The sequence below is a fragment of the Cetorhinus maximus genome, chromosome 21, assembly GCF_964194155.1.
Source record: "Cetorhinus maximus chromosome 21, sCetMax3.hap1.1, whole genome shotgun sequence".
In the NCBI taxonomy this organism is placed as follows: Eukaryota; Metazoa; Chordata; class Chondrichthyes; order Lamniformes; family Cetorhinidae; genus Cetorhinus; species Cetorhinus maximus.
The window spans coordinates 30,629,404-30,652,453 of record NC_135899.1 but is presented as its reverse complement, the minus strand read 5'-3'; the positions used below and the strand labels follow the sequence as shown (position 1 = coordinate 30,652,453).

General features: G+C 43.6%; 1 protein-coding gene across 3 annotated transcripts in view; it reads left to right on the top strand.

The window, feature by feature from the left end:
- Positions 1-23,050, top strand: part of LOC144695811 (class I histocompatibility antigen, F10 alpha chain-like) — a 54,022-nt gene that overhangs the window by 8,094 nt on the left and 22,878 nt on the right. For all 3 annotated transcript variants that reach the window (XM_078566820.1, XM_078566819.1, XM_078566817.1), the window contains exon 2: positions 12,718-12,978. In XM_078566820.1, the coding sequence (XP_078422946.1) occupies positions 12,718-12,978 (261 nt within the window). The remainder of the gene's footprint in view (positions 1-12,717; positions 12,979-23,050) is intronic.

The following is a 23,050-nucleotide window of genomic DNA, read 5'->3' as shown; positions in this document are numbered from 1 at the left end:
TATCCCAGATTCATTAACTCGGCCAAAAATTGGGTTTCTGCCAAACTTTGACAAGGTCTTGAGCTTAGCTTCATATTTTGGGAACAGACTTACAAACACAAAAGCTTGCAGCGTTTGAATTAGTGTGAATTGTTGTCAAACCTTTTAAAATGAAAATTTCTCAAAAGAGAATTATCAGGAACCAAACCTTAAATTTTAAACTTTGTAAGAAATGTAATTTACACTATCAAAATTAAAACAACCTCTTTTTCATGTGTAATGATTTGTATCCAAGTTTAAAGTCCCATATGTTTATTGACACATTCTTTACCTTTGGATCCTCGTTAAAGTACACTGCAATTTACATCTCAAGATTGTCCCAGCTTCAAATTACAGTGCTGTTGGGATGCAGATTTCCTTTCATATTTAATTCATCTCTTGAAAAGAAACCCCTTTTATCCATTGGAACCACCTAGACCGTATGTTTATGCATTTTGGTTTTCCTGGAATCCCTTGAACTTCAGGTAATTTTTTTTCCTCAGAATTTTAGAATACTAACTCATATGAGTTAATGTAACTTGTATGTATCAATCCCAATCAGCTTGGAAGCTGGTGATGCAAGTGGGTGGTACAAAGGTTGGTTCATCTAACCCTGTTTAATGACTTAAAACTCTCATATTTTAAACAAAACTTCAAATAGTGGGGGAAATAAAGGGATCTTGAAGGCTCCACATATAGGGACCATCAAATTGACGAAAGCTCATGTTTCCCCTGCTACTGCCTGTCAGTGTTTATTAGCTCCCCTAGGGGTACCCCACTTTTCCTTTCTTTCTTTCTTTCTCTCTCTCTCTCTCTTCAGCACTTGTAACTTAGATCAATTCATTTTTTAAGTTACAGAAAATTCAGTAGCGGACCTTTCGGGTCCCAATCATCCTTCCATTTTCAGGAAAATCTCATCATCCCACATGGGATGCGGTTGTCCTGAAAACTGTACATACGTCTCTCACTTACGCTCTGCATAGTCCATTACGGACTCACCCTTCTTCTGTACTACGGATGTTATACACCCCCAATTCGTTTCTTCCTCCCCCAATGCTTCCTTAACTGCCTCCTCAAAGTCCCTGTGCAGGGCTGTCGCCTTCTCCCGATCTGAGACATACCCAGGTTTCGCCCAGTCAACACTTCTAAACTGTAGGGGTAATCTTCCCCAAATATCCCCTGGGCACTTCGCCTTTGCCAGTATGTGGGTATCAAGGGGGTGCATTGCATGGAAATCTTGCATTTCCCGCAATTTGGTCCAAAAATCTGGGTTGCTATGCCGAGTTTTAAGTGTCGGCAGTTCTTTAAGCAAAACCTGTTTCTCCCCCTGGCTGAATGGTATGTGCTTAACTTTCTCCATAACCCCATCAATCTCCTCATCCTCTCCCCATTCCTCAGCCCCCTTTCTCCATTTGGTTTTTAATTCGCCTTTCCTGACTTTACTTTTCCTAACAGTTACTGCCATAGGGGCCATGGGATTCAACGGGCACAGTGGGGCGGTTGGTTTATATGAGGGGGTTTTGTCCCAACTCCATCATAGGTTTCTCCTTTGGAGCTCTCCTCCTCTTGATCAGTATCACTACAAGTTGCCGCTACTGCTCTGATCTGTCCTCTGACTTTGTCTCTCTCTCTAATCGACTGGAATTTAGTATTAACCTGTCTGCACAACTGCAGGTACAAGATAATAATAATAATAACCATCACCCCTTTCTTTTCCTTATCCTTTTTCTGCTCTATCCACCACTGTTTTTGTTCTCTGGGGGTTCCCTGTGGGTTCCACTCCTCCGTCTGCATTTTTGTGATTCATTTTGACTGTCGTTCCGCTATGAACCTCGTGATGGAGTTCGTAGTTCCCCAGTCAAGTTCCATAGCACTTTCCTGTTTTGCTCACAGCATTTTATTTGTTTGTCTCTGCACAATTAATTCATGCGGCTCTGACAACTTAGTTATTTGCGGTGTGTGTGGTCTACTTGTTTCACTGGGGTCTGGACTGCGTGGCTTCGGCTAAGGTTGTATCTCAAACTGTAGCCTGCCTGCACAGCTCTGCCTCCTCTCAACTGGGTCTGGCCTTCCTGCGCGGCTTCGGTTATGGTTATATTTCAAACCGTAAGCCGCCAGCACGACTGTGCCTCCTCTTTTTGGTAGTTGTCTGGCTTTCCTGCGCGCTTTGGCACCACTAGCCCGCCTGCTTGGCTCCGCCTTCTACCCTGGTGCCTCCTATCTCCTGTCCTGAGTCCTCCTCCCGATTCTTTGATACTTGACCGGACTGCTCTTGGGTAGGCTTATTGCACTAACTACGGGTGGCAAATAAAATATACTCACCCACTTTGCAGAGCCGCCCCGAGGATCCGATCCAGTTATCCTGCCAACTACGCCAAACTGTTGTGGTCACTTTGACAAACGGCCCACAAGAGTCTCAGGTACAGGTCACGATCGTTTATTCGAGCAATTGCAAGGGGAGAGCTATCTCAATGCAGCTTGAGATAGCACTCTGCTAAATTACAAGTGTTCAACATATTTATACATTATTAGTCACGTACAAGAACAGTTTCCAGATTCCGATCTCGTCAACATATAGGCTTACATTAAACAGACATCTCTGGTAACAGGTACAAGCATCGTATGTCCCTATTTTTCACCCAGGTAGAGACCTTCCCTCCTACCTAAACTAGGACCATCTGTTCTTCCCCTATCTGTTGAAGAGCAGACTTAATCTTAGTTGTTATTGTCAATGCTCTGACTGCAGTCCGGCTCCCAAGGCCTTTCTGTTGTTTGCAGGCCCTAAGGCTGTGCAAGGTTCATCTGGTAACCTTTAACTGCCAATGTGCTTGGTAGCCCTGGTTGCCTGGATATTTTAAGTAATTTATTCCTTTTCAATAAATTCTCCCTTACCATAAATTCTTACTTACTTTCTTCTCCCTAACAGCACGTATCACCTGCCATAATTACCTCGTATGGTCCTTGCCACCTGGGGCAAACCCTTATTCCCCACTTGGGGGTCCATTGATATTCTTTGGATTTGCCTGTTTCTATATCCTTAATCATCTGTCGGTCCCTGACTTCCTTCCTTAGCTCATGCAATTGCTTACTCATTTCCCTCACATAGTCTGGCACCCTTCCTTTTAGTGGTCCTACATCTCCCCCTCCTACTATGATTCCCTCGAGTAACTGCATTGCTCTCCTTGTCATTAGTTCAAATGAGATGAACCCGGCGGCCCTGCTTGTGATAGCCCTAAGGTGCATCAGAATATTGGCCAACACTGTTGCCCAACTCTTCCTGTTTCTTGAATTGCTTTTGCTATTGATGTTTTTAAAGTTTGGTTCATCCTTCCCACCATCCCTGAACTCTGAGGATTGTAAGGAATGTGGAATTTCTGTTTAATCTCCATAAGTTTACACATTTCTTTAATGGCTCTTCCTGTGAAATGAGTTCCCTGATCTGAATCCATCTGGGTAGGCACCCCCTCCACTTCTTCCAGACCGCTATCTCCTGCTGCTGTCCCACGTTGGACCTCAATTCCTTAAGCTGTCTACGCAACTCCACAATGCACTTTCTTATCCTATCTTTCAATGGCTCACTATCTTCACCTCCAGTGACGGTTCTCTCTAGGACCCACTTAACTCTGCCTGTCATCAGTGTGTTAATCCTGTGGTCTTTTTGTAGCTCGCAGGCACATTAATATAGTCAGTAGTACATCTATTTAGCCTTTTTCCCCTTACCCTTCAATTGCCTCAACTACAGATTCCACATAGTTTTACCTCTAAGTTTTTTTTCTTGATCATGATCATCCTAAGATTCTCTTCAGGTCAGTTTCTCTATTGTCTTGGTCGTTTAAAATGTTTCCTTACTCGTTAGGCCATATTAACTATTCCAGGTCAACGGGGATCTCTGTCTCTAGATCTTTGCTTATCTACCCCTGTGCGGTCCAATATCTCAGTTGATGGCCAGATTATCAAATTCACTTCCCTTAAAACGGTTTGTATTTCCCAACTCTTTCTCCTACCCTTAATCCTTTCCTCATACCATTTTGCACATGTAATAGCTACCATCTTGTTCAGGTTGTCTGGAGAGACTTTAAAGTCCAATAAAGTATTCTCATAGCAGTTTTAAAACAGAAATCAGGAATTGACATGTTTCGCTTCCTTATCTTCTTCTCAAACAACATTTTATTGTTTCAAAAGTAACCCACTAAATTATGTCTGACCCTTTTAAAAAAAATTATCCCAGATTCATTAACTCAGCCAAAAATTGGGTTTCTGCCAAACTTTGTCAAGGCCTTGCGCTTAACTTCATATTTTGGGAACAGACTTACAATTACAAAAAGCTTGCAGCATTTGATTTATTGTCAATTGTTGTCAAACCTTTTAAAATAAAAATTCCCTTTTGAGAATTTTAAAATTGAAATTTTTTAAACCTTGTAAGAACTGTAATTTACACTATCAAAATTAAAACAACCTCTTTCTTATATGTATTGATTTGAAGTCCCATATGTTTATCGACACATTCTTTATCTTTGGATAGCATCCTCGTTATTCAAAAGTAACCTGTTAAATTACACTGCACTTTACATCTCAAGATTGTCCCAAATTCAAATTGCAGTGCTGTTGGAATGCAGATTTCCTTTCATATTTAATTCATCTCTTCAAAAGAAACCCCTTTTTATCCATTGGAACCATCTAGACCTTGTGTTTATGTCTTTTGGTTTTCCTAGAATCCTTTTGAATTTCAGGTAATTTTTTTTCCTCCAAATTTTAGAATACATATTCTTATGTATCAATCCCAATCAGCTTGGAAACTGGTGATAAGGGTTATTCCCTACTAGTCTGCAAGGGGGTGGGACAAAGGTTGGTTCATCTCAAACAAGGGCAAACCCTGTTTTATCTTTACAATACCTTCAAATTGTGATTTTTGCCAGAAATCTCAACTCAAACCTTATACTCAAAACTTTGGAATGTTTGAGTATTCTTTTCTTTTAATCTAATATGGGGCTTTTGACTTTAAAATGCTGAACTACATACACAAATGACAGTTTAGGGAAGAAAACACCTTAAAGATCACATACAAATGCTTCCTTGCACACAAACAAATACACATATAAAGGTATGTATTTATATTCCTATAATATTGAACTTAACTCTAAATGAAGCTTCAAGTAGCAGTGGAGGGAATAAAAGGATCTTGGAGGCTCCACCTATAGGGACAATCAAACTGACTGAAGCTCACATTTCCTCTGCCCCTGCCTGTCACTGCTCACTAACCCCCCCTAGAAGCACCCCCTTTCTTTCTCTCTCTCTCTCCTCAGCACAAACAGCTCTTGTAACTTAGATCAATTCATTTATTTTCTTTTAAGTTACAAAAGTTCAGTAAGGGACCTTTCAGGTCCCAATTATCCTTCCACATATTCCCAGTATCTATTGGTGGCCCCTGGGAGAAATCGGTCTATTGCTGCGACTGGTGCAACTCGACTGAAATATTTCTGTATTAGTTTAGTTTGTTGCAGATACAGACTCAAAATGAATACTGTAGCTTTGTTGGTTTTATCATTAGTCTGAGCTTTCCACCACTGGTGGGTTGCTCGGCTGCCAGCCTTGTTGTTTCATTTTGTTGATCAGCTTTCTATGCTTCCTGGCGAGGTGAAGGGACATGGTTCCTTCACCCCCCCCCCCCACTCCGCAATGAACGCAATGAGTTTGATTTTCTCAGTCATACTCACATTCACACAATAAACAAGGACCCACATTTCCCCCAAGACACTCTGTCTCCTGAGGCTCAATTGCCTCAACTGAAACAGGGACCCATAATTCCCCCAAGACACTCCATCTCCCGAGACTCTCCATCTCCCAAGGCTCAATTGCCTCAACTGTCCTCCTGAGTTTCCCTAACTGAGACATTCAGATTCGCCCTATCAGACATCCGTTCTAGTTTGACGCGAACAACCAGAGAGTATCTTTCAAATGAAAATACTCGCCAGATCATTGTTCCGCCTTCACAGAGGTCTGGGTGAATCCTGCTGACTATGCCACTGAGGAAGAGATGTTACAGTCTCTGATCCCGCAATGATCACACGAGACTCAGGATTCCTTTTAACCAGTTGTATTCAAGCATATGCAAGGAAACCACAATCATTCCTAGGAATAAAGACCCAGCTCCCAGACTGATTACATGTCATTACTTTTGTACTTTTTCTTATCATAATACATTTGAGTACATTTGAATACATCTAACTGGTAACCGATGCACTGGTTCCATATTATCCCTATCCTATTGAGTACATAAACAAGTGATTTAGCTATCCAATTATTCTAAAGCATATCTACATAGTTATACTATCCAATCAGAATTAAGGCACATATACATGAACCTTGGTTCTTGCAACTCAAGACTGCTTGTGTTTCATCAAAGCCCCCTCTTTTTCCATTGCTCATCTTCCCATTTCTAAGCTAAAACCATTTTGTCCCTTCCCTAGCTGAGAGAGGAGCACACTTAATCTAATTTATGTCAAACTTTATCTCCAGCCTGGCTCTAAAGGCTGTGTAATGTTCATCTGGTAACGTTCAACTGTTAATATATTTAGCAGTAATGGCTGCCTAGAGATTTAAGTGTGATCAGCAAATTCTTACTTTGTTTTCTTTTAATATATTTAATTTCCCCCTAACACCACTCATCAGACCAAGCCTGAATGCTGTCCATGTCTTGGTACAGATGGACGAGGACTGCTTCAGTATCCGAGGGTTCATGAAGAGGAGAGGAGGAGACAGATACAAAGAGAGAGAGAGAGAGAGAGAGAGACAGGAGAGTGGCAGGGACATGGGAAGAGATAGTGTCAGAGAGGTAAAAGGAGTTAGAGAGAGTGAGAGAGTGTGTCAAGGAGTTATACTTAGAGAGAGAGGCACGCACACAGAGAGAGATAGAAAAAGAGAGAGAGTGAAAGCGACTCAGACGTGCGCTCAAGAAATACTAACAGAGAGAAGTGATAGGGAAGAAAAGAGAAGGAATAGAGACGGGGACAGAGAGAAAGAGAGACAAAAACATAGAGAGAGAGCGAAAGAGAAAATGTCGAGAAAGAGACCCCATAATAATCAATGTTGTTGTACTCAATAAACCAGGGAATGAGAGACTCTTTCCAAGGACTGCTCTGAGGTAGCCTGTGATTGTGACAGGGCTCACTAAACAATGCAGGAGTGGACCAGGGTGTCCCGGAGGGAACGATCCCTGCGGAATGCCGCCAGGCGGGTGAAGGGAAGATGTGTTTGGTGGTGGCATCATGCTGGAGTTGGCAGAAATGGCGGAGGATGATCCTTTGAATGTGGAGGCTGGTGGGGTGATAAGTGAGGACAAGGGGGACCCTATCATGATTCTGGGAGGGAGAGGAAGGTGTGAGGGCGGATGTGCGGGAGATGGGCTGGACACGGTTGAGGGCCCTGTCAACCACCGTGGGTGGAAAACCTTGGTTAAGGAAGAAGGAAGATATGTCAGAGGAACTGTTTTTGAAAGTGGCATCATCAGAACAGATGCGATGGAGGTGAAGGAACTGAGAGAATGGGATGGAGTCCTTACAGGAAGCGGGGTGTGAGGAGCTGTAGTCGAGGTAGCTGTGGGAGTCGGTAGGCTTGTAATGAATATTGGTGGACAGTCTATCACCAGAAATTGAGACAGAGAGGTCAAGGAAGGGAAGAGAAGTGTCAGAGATGGACCATGTGAAAATGATGGAGGGGTGGAAATTGGAAGCAAAGTTAATAAATTTTTCCAGGTCCAGACGAGAGCATGAAGCAGAACCGAAGCAATTATCGATGTACCGGAGAAAGAGTTGTGGGAGGGGGCCAGAGTAGGACTGGAACAAGGATTGTTCCACATACCCATAAAGAGACAGGCATAACTGGGGCCCATGTGGGTACCCATAGCCACACCTTTTATTTGGAGGAAGTGAGAGGAGTTTAAGGAGAAATTGTTCAGTGTGACAACAAGTTCAGCCAGATGGAGGAGAGTAGTGGTGGATGGGGATTGTTTGGGCCTCTGTTCGAGGAAGAAATGGAGAGCGATCAGACCATCCCGGTGGGGGATGGAGGTGTAGAGGGATTGGATGTCCATGGTGAAGAGGAGGCGGTTGGGGCCAGGGGCCATCTTAGGCTTCCTGTTTTAAGGAGAACAACCCCCTTCTTCTGTAGTCTCGCTGCATGACTGAAATCCTCCATCCTGGATCTATTCTAGTGAATCTCTTCTGCAGCCGTGACATGCTCCCTGAAGTGTGGTGCCCAGAATGGAACACAATTCCAGCTGAGGTGGAATCAATGTTTTATAAAGGTTTAGTGTAACTTCCTTGTTTTTGTACTTTATCCTTATATTATTAAAGCCAAGGATTCAACATTTTTTTTTAAACAGCCTCCTCAAATTATCTTGCCACCTTCCCAGATTTCTATACATGCAACCCGGTGTACTCCTTAGCTTAAAAGCAAAGTACCACAGAAAATTCTACAGGGAGTATCTGCAAAGCTAGAAAGCAACACAATAAAGACTCATTGTAAACAAGATTTTGAACAGTCACGAATCTAGTAAACCACTTTATGTGTTGCTCTATAAGTCAATACATTGGTTTTGTTAATCAGGATCCACTGAATGATATTGATTAAACTGCTTTGGTTGTTGGGTTTTGCACCAGTGTACTGTTTTCTTGAGAGAAACCTTTCTTTTTGCATTTTCTCACACAATAAACTAAGTTCCAAAATTAAATTAAATTCAATTCATTTTCATAAGTTTACAACTGTGTTTCTCTCCGCAGATGCTGTCAGACCTGCTGAGTTTTTCCAAGTATTTTTGTTTTTGTTTTGGGTTTCCAGCATCCGCAGTTTTTTGCTTTTAAGCTTAAGATGACATTTGATAGAGTTGTTCAAAGCTATGAATGATTTTCAAAGAGTCAGTTAAAAAGGCCATTTCCAGTGGCAGAAGGGTCAGTAAACAAAAGATGCAAATTTAAGATTGGCAATCAAAAAAGCAAAACAAGGCAAACTTTTTTTATGCAGTAAGTTTTTGCGCAATGCATTGTGTGAAAACTAGTGAATGCAACTTCAATAGAGCTTTGAAAAAATAGGGAGGTTATGCTTCAGTTGTACAGGGCACTAGTGGGACCAAATTTGCAGTACTGTGTACAGATCACCTTATTTAAGGAAGGATGTAAATGCGTTGGAACCAGGCTAATACCTGGGATGGTTAGGTTGTCTTATGAGGAAAGGCTGGACAAACTAGGCTTGTATCTGCTGGAGTTTAGAAGAGTAAGCAGCAACCTAATTGAAACATATAATATCTTGAGAGATCTTGACAGGGTGGATGGGGAGAGGATGTTCCCTCTTGTGGAAGAATCTAGAACTAGGGGTCGCCCATTTAAGACAGAGATGAAGTGAATTTTTTTCACTCAGATGGTCGTGAGTCTTTGGAACTCTCTTCCTGAAAAGGTGGTTGAAGCAGGGTCTTTGAATATTTTTAAGGCAAAGGTGCATTGATTCTTGGTAAGCAAGGGGGTGATAGGTTATTGGTGGTAGGCGGGATGCAGATTTCAGGATACTAACAGATCAGCCATGATCTTATTAAATAGCGGATCAGGCTCCAGGGGCTGAATGTCCTTATCCTGCTCCTTGTTCTATGTTCGTATGCATGTACTTGAAGGGGAAAAAATATACTGAGGACTATGAAAATGGAGCAGGTGAGAGGGATTAATTGGCTAGCTTCACCAAAGAGCCGGTGCAGACACAATGGGCTGAATGGCCTTCCTTCCGTGCTGTAACAAACTCTGATTTTATCAAGTTAGAATACTGATCAGCTCCAACTTAATAGAATGCCAGAGCAGGCTTAAGGATTTGAATAGCCCAAGCCTGTTCTTGAATGAATATTGGTGATGTTGGAAGGCAAATTCTTAATATATTTGTGTAACATTTCTTTCCCAGTTAATTTAGAGGCACAACCTCTTAAACCAAGTGGAATATCGTCTGCGATAAGCTAATGGATAGAAAAAATGTTACATCAGTATTGTCAAAAGCAATTTTAGGCCAAAAACTTACAGTGACACAGCGCGTAATATGAGCCAGTAAAGAAGGATTGTATCACCTGGAATTCTTCTTTGCACTACTTCAGCAATGTCTCAGCCTGTCCACATCAAATATTCAGCTTTAATGCAAGAAATGACAGCTGATTTTTCGGATTGCGTTGCTGATCACCATGTTACTACATTTATGTCACCAGCTTGAAGTGTGCAACTGTCCTGACAAGTTGTAAACACAAGGAAGATATTGCTGCTGCTTTTAACAGCCAACGCTATAATTGCTATCCATCTGGTGGACAGTGTTCATGCCAGTGCTTTCAATGCATGTCTCGGGTTTCCACTGAAGTCACTGAGCAATGTATTTTTTTCTAATCTAATTGTGCCCCCCATTTCCTACATGTGGGTCTAGGTGTACGGTAGCACAGTGGCAATGTTACTAACTAGCCAGAGGGTTGGACTCATTTTCTGAGTTCACATCCCACCATGGCAGCTGCGGGCAGAATTTAACTCCGTGTAATTCAATATCTCCTGAATGAAAATCTGGCATCATTAATGGCAACCAAGCCACCAGTGGAAGTCGTAAAACCCTACATAATTTATCGGTGCAAGCCGATTTACACTTTCAACGTAGAGTAGAAGACTGCTTCTCGGAAATTATCCACCAAGTTTGATCAAAAGAAAAATGTGTTGCTGAGTGGCCAAACTTGTCCTACCAGTGTTCCAATTAGCGGAGGGACTGGAAATTACGTTCAAAGCATTTGTGACAGAATAGATTTGTAGATTACTCATACATTGTGAAAGTTGTCCAATTTTAATTGGGGTTGAAGCAATTGGAAATGTAAGTTGAACGGTTTCTGCAGTTGGAAGCTGATATACAATGTCAGTTTCATGACCGGGAGGCAAATTGAAGATTTACCCTGCCATGAGTTCAAGTTTTACGGCAATTGCCCTTCTAACTTCCCAATTGTGCAGGTGGTACTGAACGATGCATGTGGAGAGGGCGCCAGGTTTCATCTCCGCTGAAGGCTGGTGTAGGTGACCTCAGTTGGGAGAATGTGTTCACATCACCATTAATCCCACCTTCTCTGCGCTGGGATCAAAATCAACCAGGGATTTCCACTACTTGTCATTGTCAAATTATTACTCTTGCTGAAAAGTGCTTGTGTGTAAAGAACACTTGAGCCCAATTTTCCTGGACACGGTCCCTCAGGGTTCAGTCGTCTGCAACTCATTGCTTTCCTGGCTCATGCAGGATGGGTGACCGCTCTTGCGAGTTATTTAGTTATTGAAGTTAACAGATCGATTCGAGTTAGCATGTAAATCTCTGCACATAATTATTAAGCAATTGAATCAAATAGAAAATAAGCAGGACATGGTTCCCATTTTTACCCATATTCCTGACGGTGACACTCTATCCCCGTGTTAAGGGACAATGGTAGGCGTCAAAACTTGGACCCAATTTTGTCCTCACCACACAAGCCCAATTCCATGAAGGAACATTCATGCCACACCAGTGCCAGGCAATGGCCATCTCCGACAAAAGAGGATATAAACAATCAACCCTTGACATTCAATATCATTACCATTGGTGAATCTCCCACTATCAACATCATGTGGGTTACGATTGACCAGAAACTGAACTGGGCCAGCCATATAAATACTATGGCCCCAGGAGTAAGTCAGAGGCTGGGAATTCTGAGGTGAATAACTCACCTCTCAACTGACCAAAGCCTGTCCACCATCCATAAGGTACAAGTCAGGACTGTTATGGAATATGCTACATTTGCCTGGATGAGTGCAGCTCCAGCAACAGTCACGAAATTCAACAACATCCAGGACAGAGCATCCTGCTTGATTGGTACCTCATCTGCCACCTTAAATATCAATTTCCTCCAAAACCAACACACAGTAGCTCCAGGGTGTACCATCTACAAGAAGTGTTGCAGCGACTGGTCAAGTGTCCTTCAACAGCACCTTCCACACCCACGACCTCTACCATCTAGAAGGACAAGGGCAGAAGACACATGGGAACACCACAATCTGTAAGTTCCTCTCCACGCCACTCACCATCCTGACTTGGGAATAGATCGCTGTTCCTTCACTGTTGCTGGGTCAACAATTCTGGAACTCCCTTCCTACCAGCATGGTGGCTGTACCTACAGCACATGGTCTGCAGCGGTTCAAGATGGTGCCTCACCACCACCTTCTCAAGGGCAATTAAGGATGGGCAACAAATGCTGGCCCAGCCAGTGAGGCCCACACCCCATGAATGAATAAATAATAGGAATAAAAATGCTGCAGTTGTGGACTAACCAGCTTGCCTCAGCAAAAATGGAGGCTAATTTTGATATTGCTAAAACCAAAGGGCTGAGATCATATCACTCGACAAATGAGTTCTACATGGCTTAGTGCGATAGTGTTGGGTACATTGCCACAATAAGTGTCCAAAGAATCCCCATTGAGGGGCTAATATAAATTACAAGTGGGGATGGACAAATTAGATGAGCTGACATAATTTAGTTGAACCATCATGTTTATCTTCTGTATCTCGTAAATTGTTCAGATTTGCTTATCATTTCAAGCTCTTTCCCAAGTTATTCAACAAGCTGATATTTCTAATATCTGATTGGTCAATGACGAGGATTTTCCTTTCTTTATTCTGTTCTAGCGTCTCACTCTCTGTTATATCAGTACATCTTGTCCCATGGGATTGCGGATCTTCCGGAGTACAGTGTTGCAGGGTTTTTGGATGGCTGCGAGACAGACTATTATGACAAAAATATGAGCATTACTGTTCCAAGGCAGCAATGGCTAGCGGACGCATTTGACAAGAGATACTGGGAAGGGGCCACCATCACTCAAGCTGGCTTCCACGGACTCATCAAGGGTCAGGTCAATAACTGGTTGCAGAAGAACAACGAAACAGCAAGTGAGTTAATTCATTTGGAATCAATGGAGTGACTGACAGGGGCCTTTTTCACTTTGGGAGATTTTTTTTTCAAAGATATACTTTATTCATAAAATGTCTGAAAGAACATTATAAAACGTTTCAAAATGGCCATCACAAGAAGTGCAATCGCATTCAAGTTTTCCACTTAGGTCATGTCACACCCTGAGGTGCTTCAATACAATCAATGAACATTACAGACATTTCATAATGGCTATAACAGGCAGTCAGACAGTGCAATGGTATTTAAGTTGTCTACATAGATCATGTTGCACTATGAGGTGCTTCAATACAATTGTGAAGCATGTAATATTCACTGCATACATTCAATATGAGTCATACAGCCCGAGGGGTCTCTACAATTCCTAGTCCCTTAGTGCACTATGGCTGAAAGGGCTTAGACCACAACCTTTTCCCATTACATCTTTGCGGTGGCTTCCCCAAGCTTTAGCGCGTCCCTCAGCATGTAGTCCTGGACTGTGGCGTGGTGGTATTGTCACTAGACTGGTATTCTAGAGACCCAGGATAATGATCTGGGGGTCCTGGGTTCAAATACCACCCGCAGCAGATGGTGAAATTTGAATTCAATAAAACTCTAGAATTGAAGGTCTGCTGATGGGTTGCCAATTGGCATAAAAACCCATCTGGCCCCCTACAGGGAAGGAAATCTGCTGTCCTTAGCTGGCCTGGCCTACATGTGACTCCAGACCCATAGCAATGTGGTTGGTTCTTAAAATGCCCTCTGAACAAGGGGTAATTAGGGATGGGCAATAATTGCTGGCCCAGACAGTGATGCCAACATCCAATGATTAAAAATACTGTAATACCACCCCCAGCCTGTGTCCTGAATGGCCTTGGCCAGCGCTTTCTTCAATGTTCTGTTCATTCATTCAACCATGCCCGAAATTAGCAGGTGGTAGGGAATGTGAAACTTCTGTTTTAGTCCTAGCCATTTACACACTTCCTTAATCACTTGCCCCTTAAGATGTGTACCCTGATCTGAATCTATCTGTAATGGTATCTCCCACCGGGAAATCGCTTCCTCTAGCATTATTCAAGTAACAGTTGTGGCTAAACAATGCTGTGTGGGAAACACTTCTACCCATCTAGTAAATTGATGAATAATGACTAAACAATACTGTTTCCCTCAGCTTGGTGGGAGAGGCCCTGTGAAATCTATCTGTATCTCCTCCCATGGGTCCCTTGGTCGGGTTTGGTGTGACATACGAACCTTGATGGGTCTACCTTCTTATGCTGTGCACATGTCAGGCACTGCTGTCAGTATATGGCAATGTCTCTTCCCATTCCCTTCCACCACCAGCACCTGCCAATCCTTCCCAACATAGCTTCTCTCCCATGGTGGCGATTCAGTGGTATATTTTCATGAGGCTCTGTTGCATACAACAGGGCACTTCTACCTTTCCTTCCTGTCGCCAAATCCCATCTGTGCCTTTGTCTGCCCCGTCTATCCCACTGACTCCTCTCTTCTCCCTCAATGTCTCTGTGTAAATCGGCCATATTCACCTCCTCGGGTCCAATTGCTGCTCCGGCCACCTGGTACCCAGGGCCAGTTTCCGCAGCCTCCTTAGCTGCTGCATCCGCCTGTTGGTTGCCCAATTCAATGGGGTCCACCACCTTCTAGTGAGCCTTGACCATTATCACCACTGCCTCTAGTGGTAGATTCGCAGCCTCCACTAGTTCCTGAACTATTGCTTCATGTTGAACGTGTCCTCCTCCTGATGATATGTATCCCCTCTGGCTCCAAACAACCACATAATCGTGCACTATCCCAAAAGATTATATACTATCGGTATAAATATTAGCCCTTTTCTCTTCCGCCATATGCAAGGCTTCTTTTAACGCTACCAACTCCGCTACTTGGGCGGAAAGGTACCCTACTAGTTTACCTCTGACCAAGATCTGTCCTTCTCCAAAGACAACAGCCCATCCAGTGCAGGGGGTCCCATCCACGTATCTGTAGGATCCATCTACGAACAGGGACATGTCTATATCTTCTAACTCATTTTCCCTCAGAGTCCCCGGCTCTCCTCATCTATCTCCCGCAGGCTATAATGTTCCAGTTCAATGACATTTTCCTTCCCCTCTAACAATAAGCTCTCTGCTGGATTGACCCTAGAGTTGCCAATTATTACAACTGATTTGTCCTTTGGTAAGGCACATTAACATAGACAGCAATACATCTATTTAGCCTTTTCCCAGCTTTTCCTTTACCTGTATCCATCTAGTGATAAATTCTTGTTAATTATTACTTCTCATAACCCCTCAACTACAGATTCCTTATACTTTGACCTTTAAGTTTTTTACTCCCACTGACCATGATCACTCTAAGATTCTCTTGAGGTCAGTTTTTCTATTACCTTGATCATTTAAAATGTTTCCTTACTCTTTAGGTCCTATTTACCATTCCATGTCAATGGGGATCTCGGTCTCTATCTACCTCTGTGCAGTTCCAATGTCTCAGGTGTTGGCCAGATTATCAAATTCAGTTCTCTTAAAACGGTTTGTATATTGTGTCCTCTTTCTCTAACTCAATCTCCTACCCATAATCATTTCCCCATACCATTTTACACATACAAGCTACCACCGTATCTTGTTCAGGTTGTTTGGAGAGACTTTACAAACCAATAACGTTGTCTCACAACTTTTGAAACAGAAATTAAACATTTCTATTTGATTCCCAGCATTAACATGTTTTGCTTCCTTATCTTCACCCCAAACAACATTTTATTTTCTCAAAAGTAACTCACTAGATTGTGTCTGACCTTGTTTCTTCATTTTAGAAATATCTCAGATTTATTAACTCTACCAAAAATTTGCCAAATCTGCCAAATCTGTCAAGTTCTTGAGCTTAACTTTTTATTTTGGGAACAAACTTGCACATACAAAAGCTTGCAGCATTTGAATTAGTGTCAATTGTCGTCAAATCCTTTAAAATAAAAAATTCCCTTTTGAGGACTTTATCGGGAATGAAACCTCAAATTTTTAAACTTTGAAAGAACTGTAATTTACACAGTTTAAAACAGTGGGAGGAGAGCCGGGGGTTTCACAGTTTGAGAGAGGAGACATGGGATTTTCACAGTTTGAAGCAACGAGAGGAGAGCGGAAGTTTTACAGTTTAAAACAGCAAGAAGACAGTCGGGATTTTCACAGTTTAAAACAGTGAGGGGAAATCCGGATTTTCACAGTTTAAAACTGAGAGAAGAGAGCTGGGATTTTTACAGTTTAACACAGTGAGTGGAGAGATGGGAGTTTCACAGTTTAAAATGAGAGGGGAGCCGGAAGTTTCATGTTTTAAGACAGCAAGAGGAGAGATGGAATTTTTGCAGTTTAAAACAGCGAGAGGAGAGCCAGGATTTTTACAGTTTAAAACAATGAGAGGAGAGACGGGATTTTCACAGTTTAAAACAACGAAAGGAGAGTGGGAGTTTTACAGTTTAAAACAGCGAGAGGGGAGCTGGGGTTTTCACAGTTTAAAACTGAGAGGAGAGCTGGGATTTTCACAGTTTAAAACAGCAAGAGGAGAGATGGGATTTTCACAGTTTAAAAGAGTGAGCGGAGAGCTGGGATTTTCACAGTTTAAAACAGCGAGAGCCGGGATTTTCACAGTTTAAAACAGTGAGAGGGGAGCCAGGATTTTACAGTTTAAAATAATGAAAGGAAAGGTGGGATTGTCACAATTTAGAACAGCGGAAGGAGAGCCGGGATTTTCACAGTTGAAAACAGTGAGAGGCGAGCCGGGATTTTCACAGTTTGAAATAGTGACAGGAGTGCCAGAAGTTTCACATTCTAAAACGGCGAGAGGAGAGCCTGGAGCTCAGATACAGGGAGCGGACCATCGAGAGAAGCGCAGCAGCGGTGGGAGATAAAAACTGGCAGCAGAGAGCCCCTGCAGCCTGTCAGGGCCAAGTGTGAATCACAGGAAAACAGGTAGGTAATTGGTGGGTATCTCTTCCATGGCTCTTTTGATTGGCCAAGCGGTTTAAATCAGGAGACGTTATTACAGCTCATGAGTACTGTTCAGAAATACACTTTAAAAATATTTAACATCCAAATTAATTAATTAAATGGAACGGAGACTGCTGGGCAGGCGATGTGTTGCAGCTGTAGCTTGTGGGAGCTGGTGGGTGAGGGTGCGATCCACGGTGACCACATCTGCAACAAGTGTTGGCTGCTCGAGGAACTTCAACTCAGAGTTGATGAGCTGGAGTCTGAGCTGCAGATATTGTGACACATCAGAGAGGGGGAGATTTACCTGGACCCTGCGTCTCAGGAGGCAGTCACACCCCTTAGTATAATTACTTCAAATTTGGTCCATGGTCAGGGACAGGAGTGTTTGACTGAGTGTGAGGCAGGTATGGGGATGCAGAAATTAGCTTTGGAGGAGCCTCAGCCACTGCCCTTGTACAATAGGCATGAGGTTCTTGCTCCTGGTGTGGATGAAGGCACAGACTGCAGGGGCATTGCATGAGCAAATTGACCACAGCATAGTGGTACAGAGTAACATTCAAGTTGGGGGAAAAATTGAAATGTCGTAGTAATAGGGGATAGCATAGTTAGGGGAATAGATACTGTTCTCTGCAGCAAAGACAGAAAGTCCCAAAGGCTGTGTTCCCTATCTGGTGCCAAGGTTAAGGACATCTGTCCTGGAGAGGGAAGGATCCTGTTATCGTGGTCCATGCAGGTACCAATGGCATAGGTAGGACTAAGAAAGCTGTTCTGCTGAGGGACTACCGAACAGCTCAGGGCTAAATTAAAAAGCAGAATCACAAAGATAATAATCTCCGGATTACTACCTGTGCCACGTGCAAATTGGCACAGGGTAAATAATATTAGAGAGATAAACACGTGGCTCAAAGATTGGTGTGGGAGAAATAGGTTCTGATTCATGGGGCACTGGCACCAGTACTGGGGAAGGAGAGAGCGGTTCCATTGGGATGGGCTTCATTTGAACCATGCTGGGACCAGTGTCCTGGTGAATCATACAACTAGGTTGTAGATAGAACTTTAAATGAATTAGCCAGTGGTGGGATGGGGTGGGGTGGGGAGGGTTCAATTGAAGGGGTGTTTAAAAAAATCATTAAGAAATGAGAGAGCAGAGTTGCATTGCAGTGAAGAGGTGAACGCTAATCAAAGTGTGACAGGAAGGGGCAGAAAATGTAAGCAGAAGCATGCAGCAGAAATTAGAACCAGAATGAGTAACAATGGTAAAAAGTGGAAGCTTAAGGCTCTTTATCTGAATGCACGCAACACTTAAAACAATTTAAAACAGAACTCCAACTCCTGGATGAGTTGACAGCACAAATAGAAATACATGGATTTTAAAAAATTCATTCACAGGATGTGGGCTTCGCTGTCTGGGCCACCATCTAGTTGCCCTTGAGAAGGTGGTGGTGAGCTGCCTCCTTGAACCACTGTAGCCCATGTGGTGCAGATACATCCACAGTGTGGTTAGGAAGAGAGATCCAGGATTTTGACCCAGTGACACAGTGAAAGAACGGCGATATATTTCCAAGTCAGGATGGTGAATGACTTGGAGGGAACTTCCAGGTGGTGGTGTTCCCATCTAACTGCTGTCCTTGTCCTTCTAGGTGGTAGAGGTCGTGGGTTTGGAAGGTGCTGTCTAAGGAGCCTTGGTGAATTCCTGCAGTGCATCTAGGTGGTACACACTGCTGCTACTGTGCGTCAGTGGTGGAGTGAGTGAATGTTTGTGGATGTGGTGCCAATCAAACGGACTGCTTTGTCCTGGATGGTGTCCAGCTTCTTCAGTGTTGTAGGTGCTGCACTCATCCAGGCAAGTGGGGGGTGTTCTATCGCACTCCTGACCTGTGTCTTGTCGGTGGTGGACAGGCTTTGTGGAGTCAGGAGGTGATTACGCATCACACGATTCCTAGCCTCTGACCTGCTCTCGTGGCCACAGTATTTATATGGCTGTCCCAGTTCAGTTTCTGGTCAATGGTAACCCAGGATGTTGACAGTGGGGGATTCAGTGATGGTAATGCTGAACATCAAGGGGCAATGGTTGGATTCTCTCTTGTTGGAGATGGTAATTGCCTGGCACTTGTGTGGAGCAAATGTTACTTGCCGCTTGTCAGCCCAAGCCTGGATATTGGCCAGTTCTAGCTGCATTTGGATGTGGACTGCTTCAGCATCTGAGGAGTCGTGAATGGTGCTGAACATTGTGCAATCATCAGGGAACATCCCCATTTCTGACCTTATGATGGAAGGAAGGTCATTGATGAAGCAGCTGAAGATGGTTGGGGCTAGGACACTACCCTGAGGATCTCCTGCAGTGATGTCCTGGAGCTGAGATGACTGACCTCCAACAACCACAACCATTTTCCTTTGTGCTGGGTATGACTCCAACCAGTGGAGAGTTTTCCCCCTGATTCGCATTGACTCCAGTTTTGCCAGGGCTCCTAGATGCCACACTCTGTCAAATGCTGCCTTGATGTCAAGGGCAGTCACACTCACCTCACGTTGGGAGTTCAGCTCTTTTGCCCATGTTTGAACCAAGGCTCTAATGAGGTCAGGAGCTGAGTGGCCCTGGCGCAACCCAAACCAGGCGTCAGTGAGCAGGTCATTGCTAAGCAAGTGCCGCTTGATAGCACTGTTGATGACCCCTGCCATCACTTTACTGATGATGGAGCGTAGGCTGATGGGGTGGTAATTGCTGGGTTGGATTTGTCCTGCTATTTGTGTACAGGATATTCCTGGGGAATTTTCCACTTAGCCAGGTAGATACCAGTGTTGTAGTTGTACTGGAACAGCTTGGCTTGGGGTGCGGCAAGTTTGGAGCACAAGTCTTCAGTACTATTGCCGGAATGTTGTCAGGGCCCATAGCCTTTGCAGTATCCAGTGCCTTCAGCTATTTCTTGATATCACGTGGAGTAAATCAAGTTGGCTGAAGACTGGTATCTGTGATGCTGGGGACCTGCGGAGGAGGCCAAGATGGATCATCCACTCGGTATTTCTGATTGAAGGTTGTAGCAAATGCTTCAGCCTTATCTTTTGCACTGACGTGCTGGGCTCCCCCATTCATTGAGCTTGGGGATATTTGTGGAGCCACCTCCTCCAGTGAGTTGTTTAGTTGTCCACCGCAGTTCACGACTGGATGTGGCAGGACTGCAGAGCTTAGATCTGATCCGTTGGTTGTGGGATTGCTTAGCTCTATCTATCACTTGCTGCTTATGCTGTTTGGCATGCAAGTAGTCCTGTGTTATAGCTTCACCAGGTTGAAACCCCATTTTTAGGTATTCCTGCTGCTGCTCCTGGCATGCCCTCCTGCACTCTTCATTGAACCAGGGTTGATCCCCTGGCTTGATGGTAATGGTAGAGTGGGGGATATGCCGGGCCATAAGGTTACAGATTGTGTTCGAGTACAATTCTGCTGCTGCTGATGGCCCACAGTGCCTCATGGATGCCCAATTTTGAGTTGCTAGATCTGTTCAAAACCTCCACAATGACTTTGCGGTGGTCACTCCAACCGATACTATCATGAACAGATGCATTTGCGGCAGGCATTTTGGTGAGGATGAGGTCAAATATATTTTTCCCTCTTGTTGGTTCCCTCACCACCGGCTGCAGACCCAGTCAAACAGCTATGCCATTTAGGACTTGGCCAGCTCGGTCAGTAGTGGTGCTACCGAACCACTCTTGTAGATGGATATTGAAGTCCCCCAACCAGTGAACATTCTGCACCCTTCGCCACCCTCAGTGCTTCCTTCAAGTGTTGTTTAACATGGAGGAGCACTGACTCATCAGCTGAGGGAGGGTGGTACGTGGTAATCAGCAGGAGGTTTCCTTGCCCATGTTTGACCTGATGCCATTCCTGGGGTCCAGAGTCAATGTTGAGGACTCCCAGGGCAATTCCCTCCCGACTGTATACCACTGTGCAGCCACCTCTGCTGGGTCTGTCCTGCCGGTGGGACAGGACATACCCAGGGATGGTGATGATGGAGTCTGGGACATTATATGTAAGGTATGACTCCATGAGGATGACTATGTCAGGTTGTTGCTTGACTAGTCTGTGGAGACAGCTCTCCCAATTTTGGCACCAGCCCCCAGATGTTAATAAGGAGGACTTTGCAGGGTCAATAGGGCTGTGATTGCCGTTGTCATTTCTGGTGCCTATGACTTGGTAGCTATTACAGAGACGTGGTTACATGTGACCAAGACGGGGAACTCAGCATTCAAGGGTATTCAGTATTCTGGAAAAATAGGCAAAAATGAAAAGGAGATGGGGTAGCTTTGTTAATAAAGGAAAGTATCAGTGTGGTGGTGAGTACTGATATAGGTGGCATAGATCGTAATGTGGAATCAGTTTGGGTAGAAATAAGGAATAGCAAGGGAAGGGTCATCTATCGAAGATTAACCTCAACGTAGGACAAAGTATAAATCGGGAAATAATGGAAGTCTGTAAGAAGGGTGCTACAACTGTCATGGGTGATTTCAATCTGTATATTGACTGGACAAATCAGATTGGTAGGGGTAACATGGAAGGTGGCTTTGTAGAGTGCATCTGGGATTGTTTCTTATAGCAATACGTTGCAGAACCTACCCAGGAACAGGCTATTTTGGATCTAGTAATGTGTAATGAGGTGGGATTAATAAGAGATCTTGTAGTTAAGATCCTCTGAGGGGTAGCAATCACAAGATGGTAGGAATTCAAATTCAGTTTGAGGGCGAGCAACTCGGGTCTCAAATCAGTGTCCTCAACTTAAATAAGGGAATTACAGAGGTATGAAGAAAGAGCTGTCTAAAGCGGGCTGGGAAAATAGAGTTAGGGGAAGGTCAGTGGATGAGCAGTAGCAGACATTTAGGCAGATATTTCATAACACTCAGCAAACATTTATCCCAGTCAAAAAGAAGGACCCAATGAGAAGGATGAACCACCCGTAAAGGTGGTCAAGGAGAGTATCCAATCAAAAGCTAAAGCATACAAAGCGGCGAAAACTAGTGGTAGGTTAGAGGATTAGGAATTTTTTAGGAACCAGCAGCTGATGACTGAAAAGCTAATAAAGAGGGAGAAAATTGATTATGAAAGTAAATTGGCAAGAAATAGAAAAAACAAACAGCAAGAGCTTCTACGGGTATATGAAAAGAAAGAGTAGCTGGTGTGAGCATGGGACCCTTGGAGGATGTAACTGGAGAAATGATAATGGGGAACAAGGAAATGGCACATAATTTAAATCAATATTTTGCATCGGACTTCACAGTGGAGGACACTATAAACATTCCAAAGATATTAGATAAGCAAGGAGCTAATGGGAGGAAAGACCTTTTGACAGTCTCTATCATGAGGGACAAAGTATTTGGGACCAAAGGCAGACAAATCACCAGGACCTGATGGTCTGCGTCCAAGGGTTTTAAAGGAAGTGGCTGCAGAGATAGTGGAGGCATTAGTCAAAATGTTCCAGAACTCACTGAATTCTAGGACAATCCCAGCGGATTGGAAAGCTGCTAATGTGATGCTGTTGTTCAAGAAGAGAGGGAGACAAATAGCAGGAAACTATAGGCCAGTCAGCCCAACATCTGTCGTTGGGAAAATGCTAGAGCCCATTATTAAGGAAGAAATAGCAGGACATTTAGAAAAGCTTAACACAATAAAGCAGGATCGACATGGTTTTGTGAAAGGAAAATCCTGTTTGGCAAATTTGCTAGAGTTCCTTGAGGATATAACAAGCAGAGTTGATAAAGGGGGACCGGTAGATGTAGTGTATTTGGACTTCCAGAAGGCTTTCGATAAGGTGCCACATAAAAGGTTATTGCAGAAGATAGGAGCTCACGGTATTGGGGGTAATCTATTAGCATGGATTGAGGATTGCTTAACACACAGAAGACAGAGAGTCGGGATTAATGGGTCGTTTTCAGGTTGGAAAGACTTAACCAGAGGAGTGCCACAAGGATCAGTCCTAGGGCCTCAATTATTTACTATCTATATTAATGACCTGGAGGAGGAGAAAGAATGTAATATATTCAAAGTTGCTGATGTTACAAAAATAGGTGGGAGGACATGTTGTGATGAGGATATAAG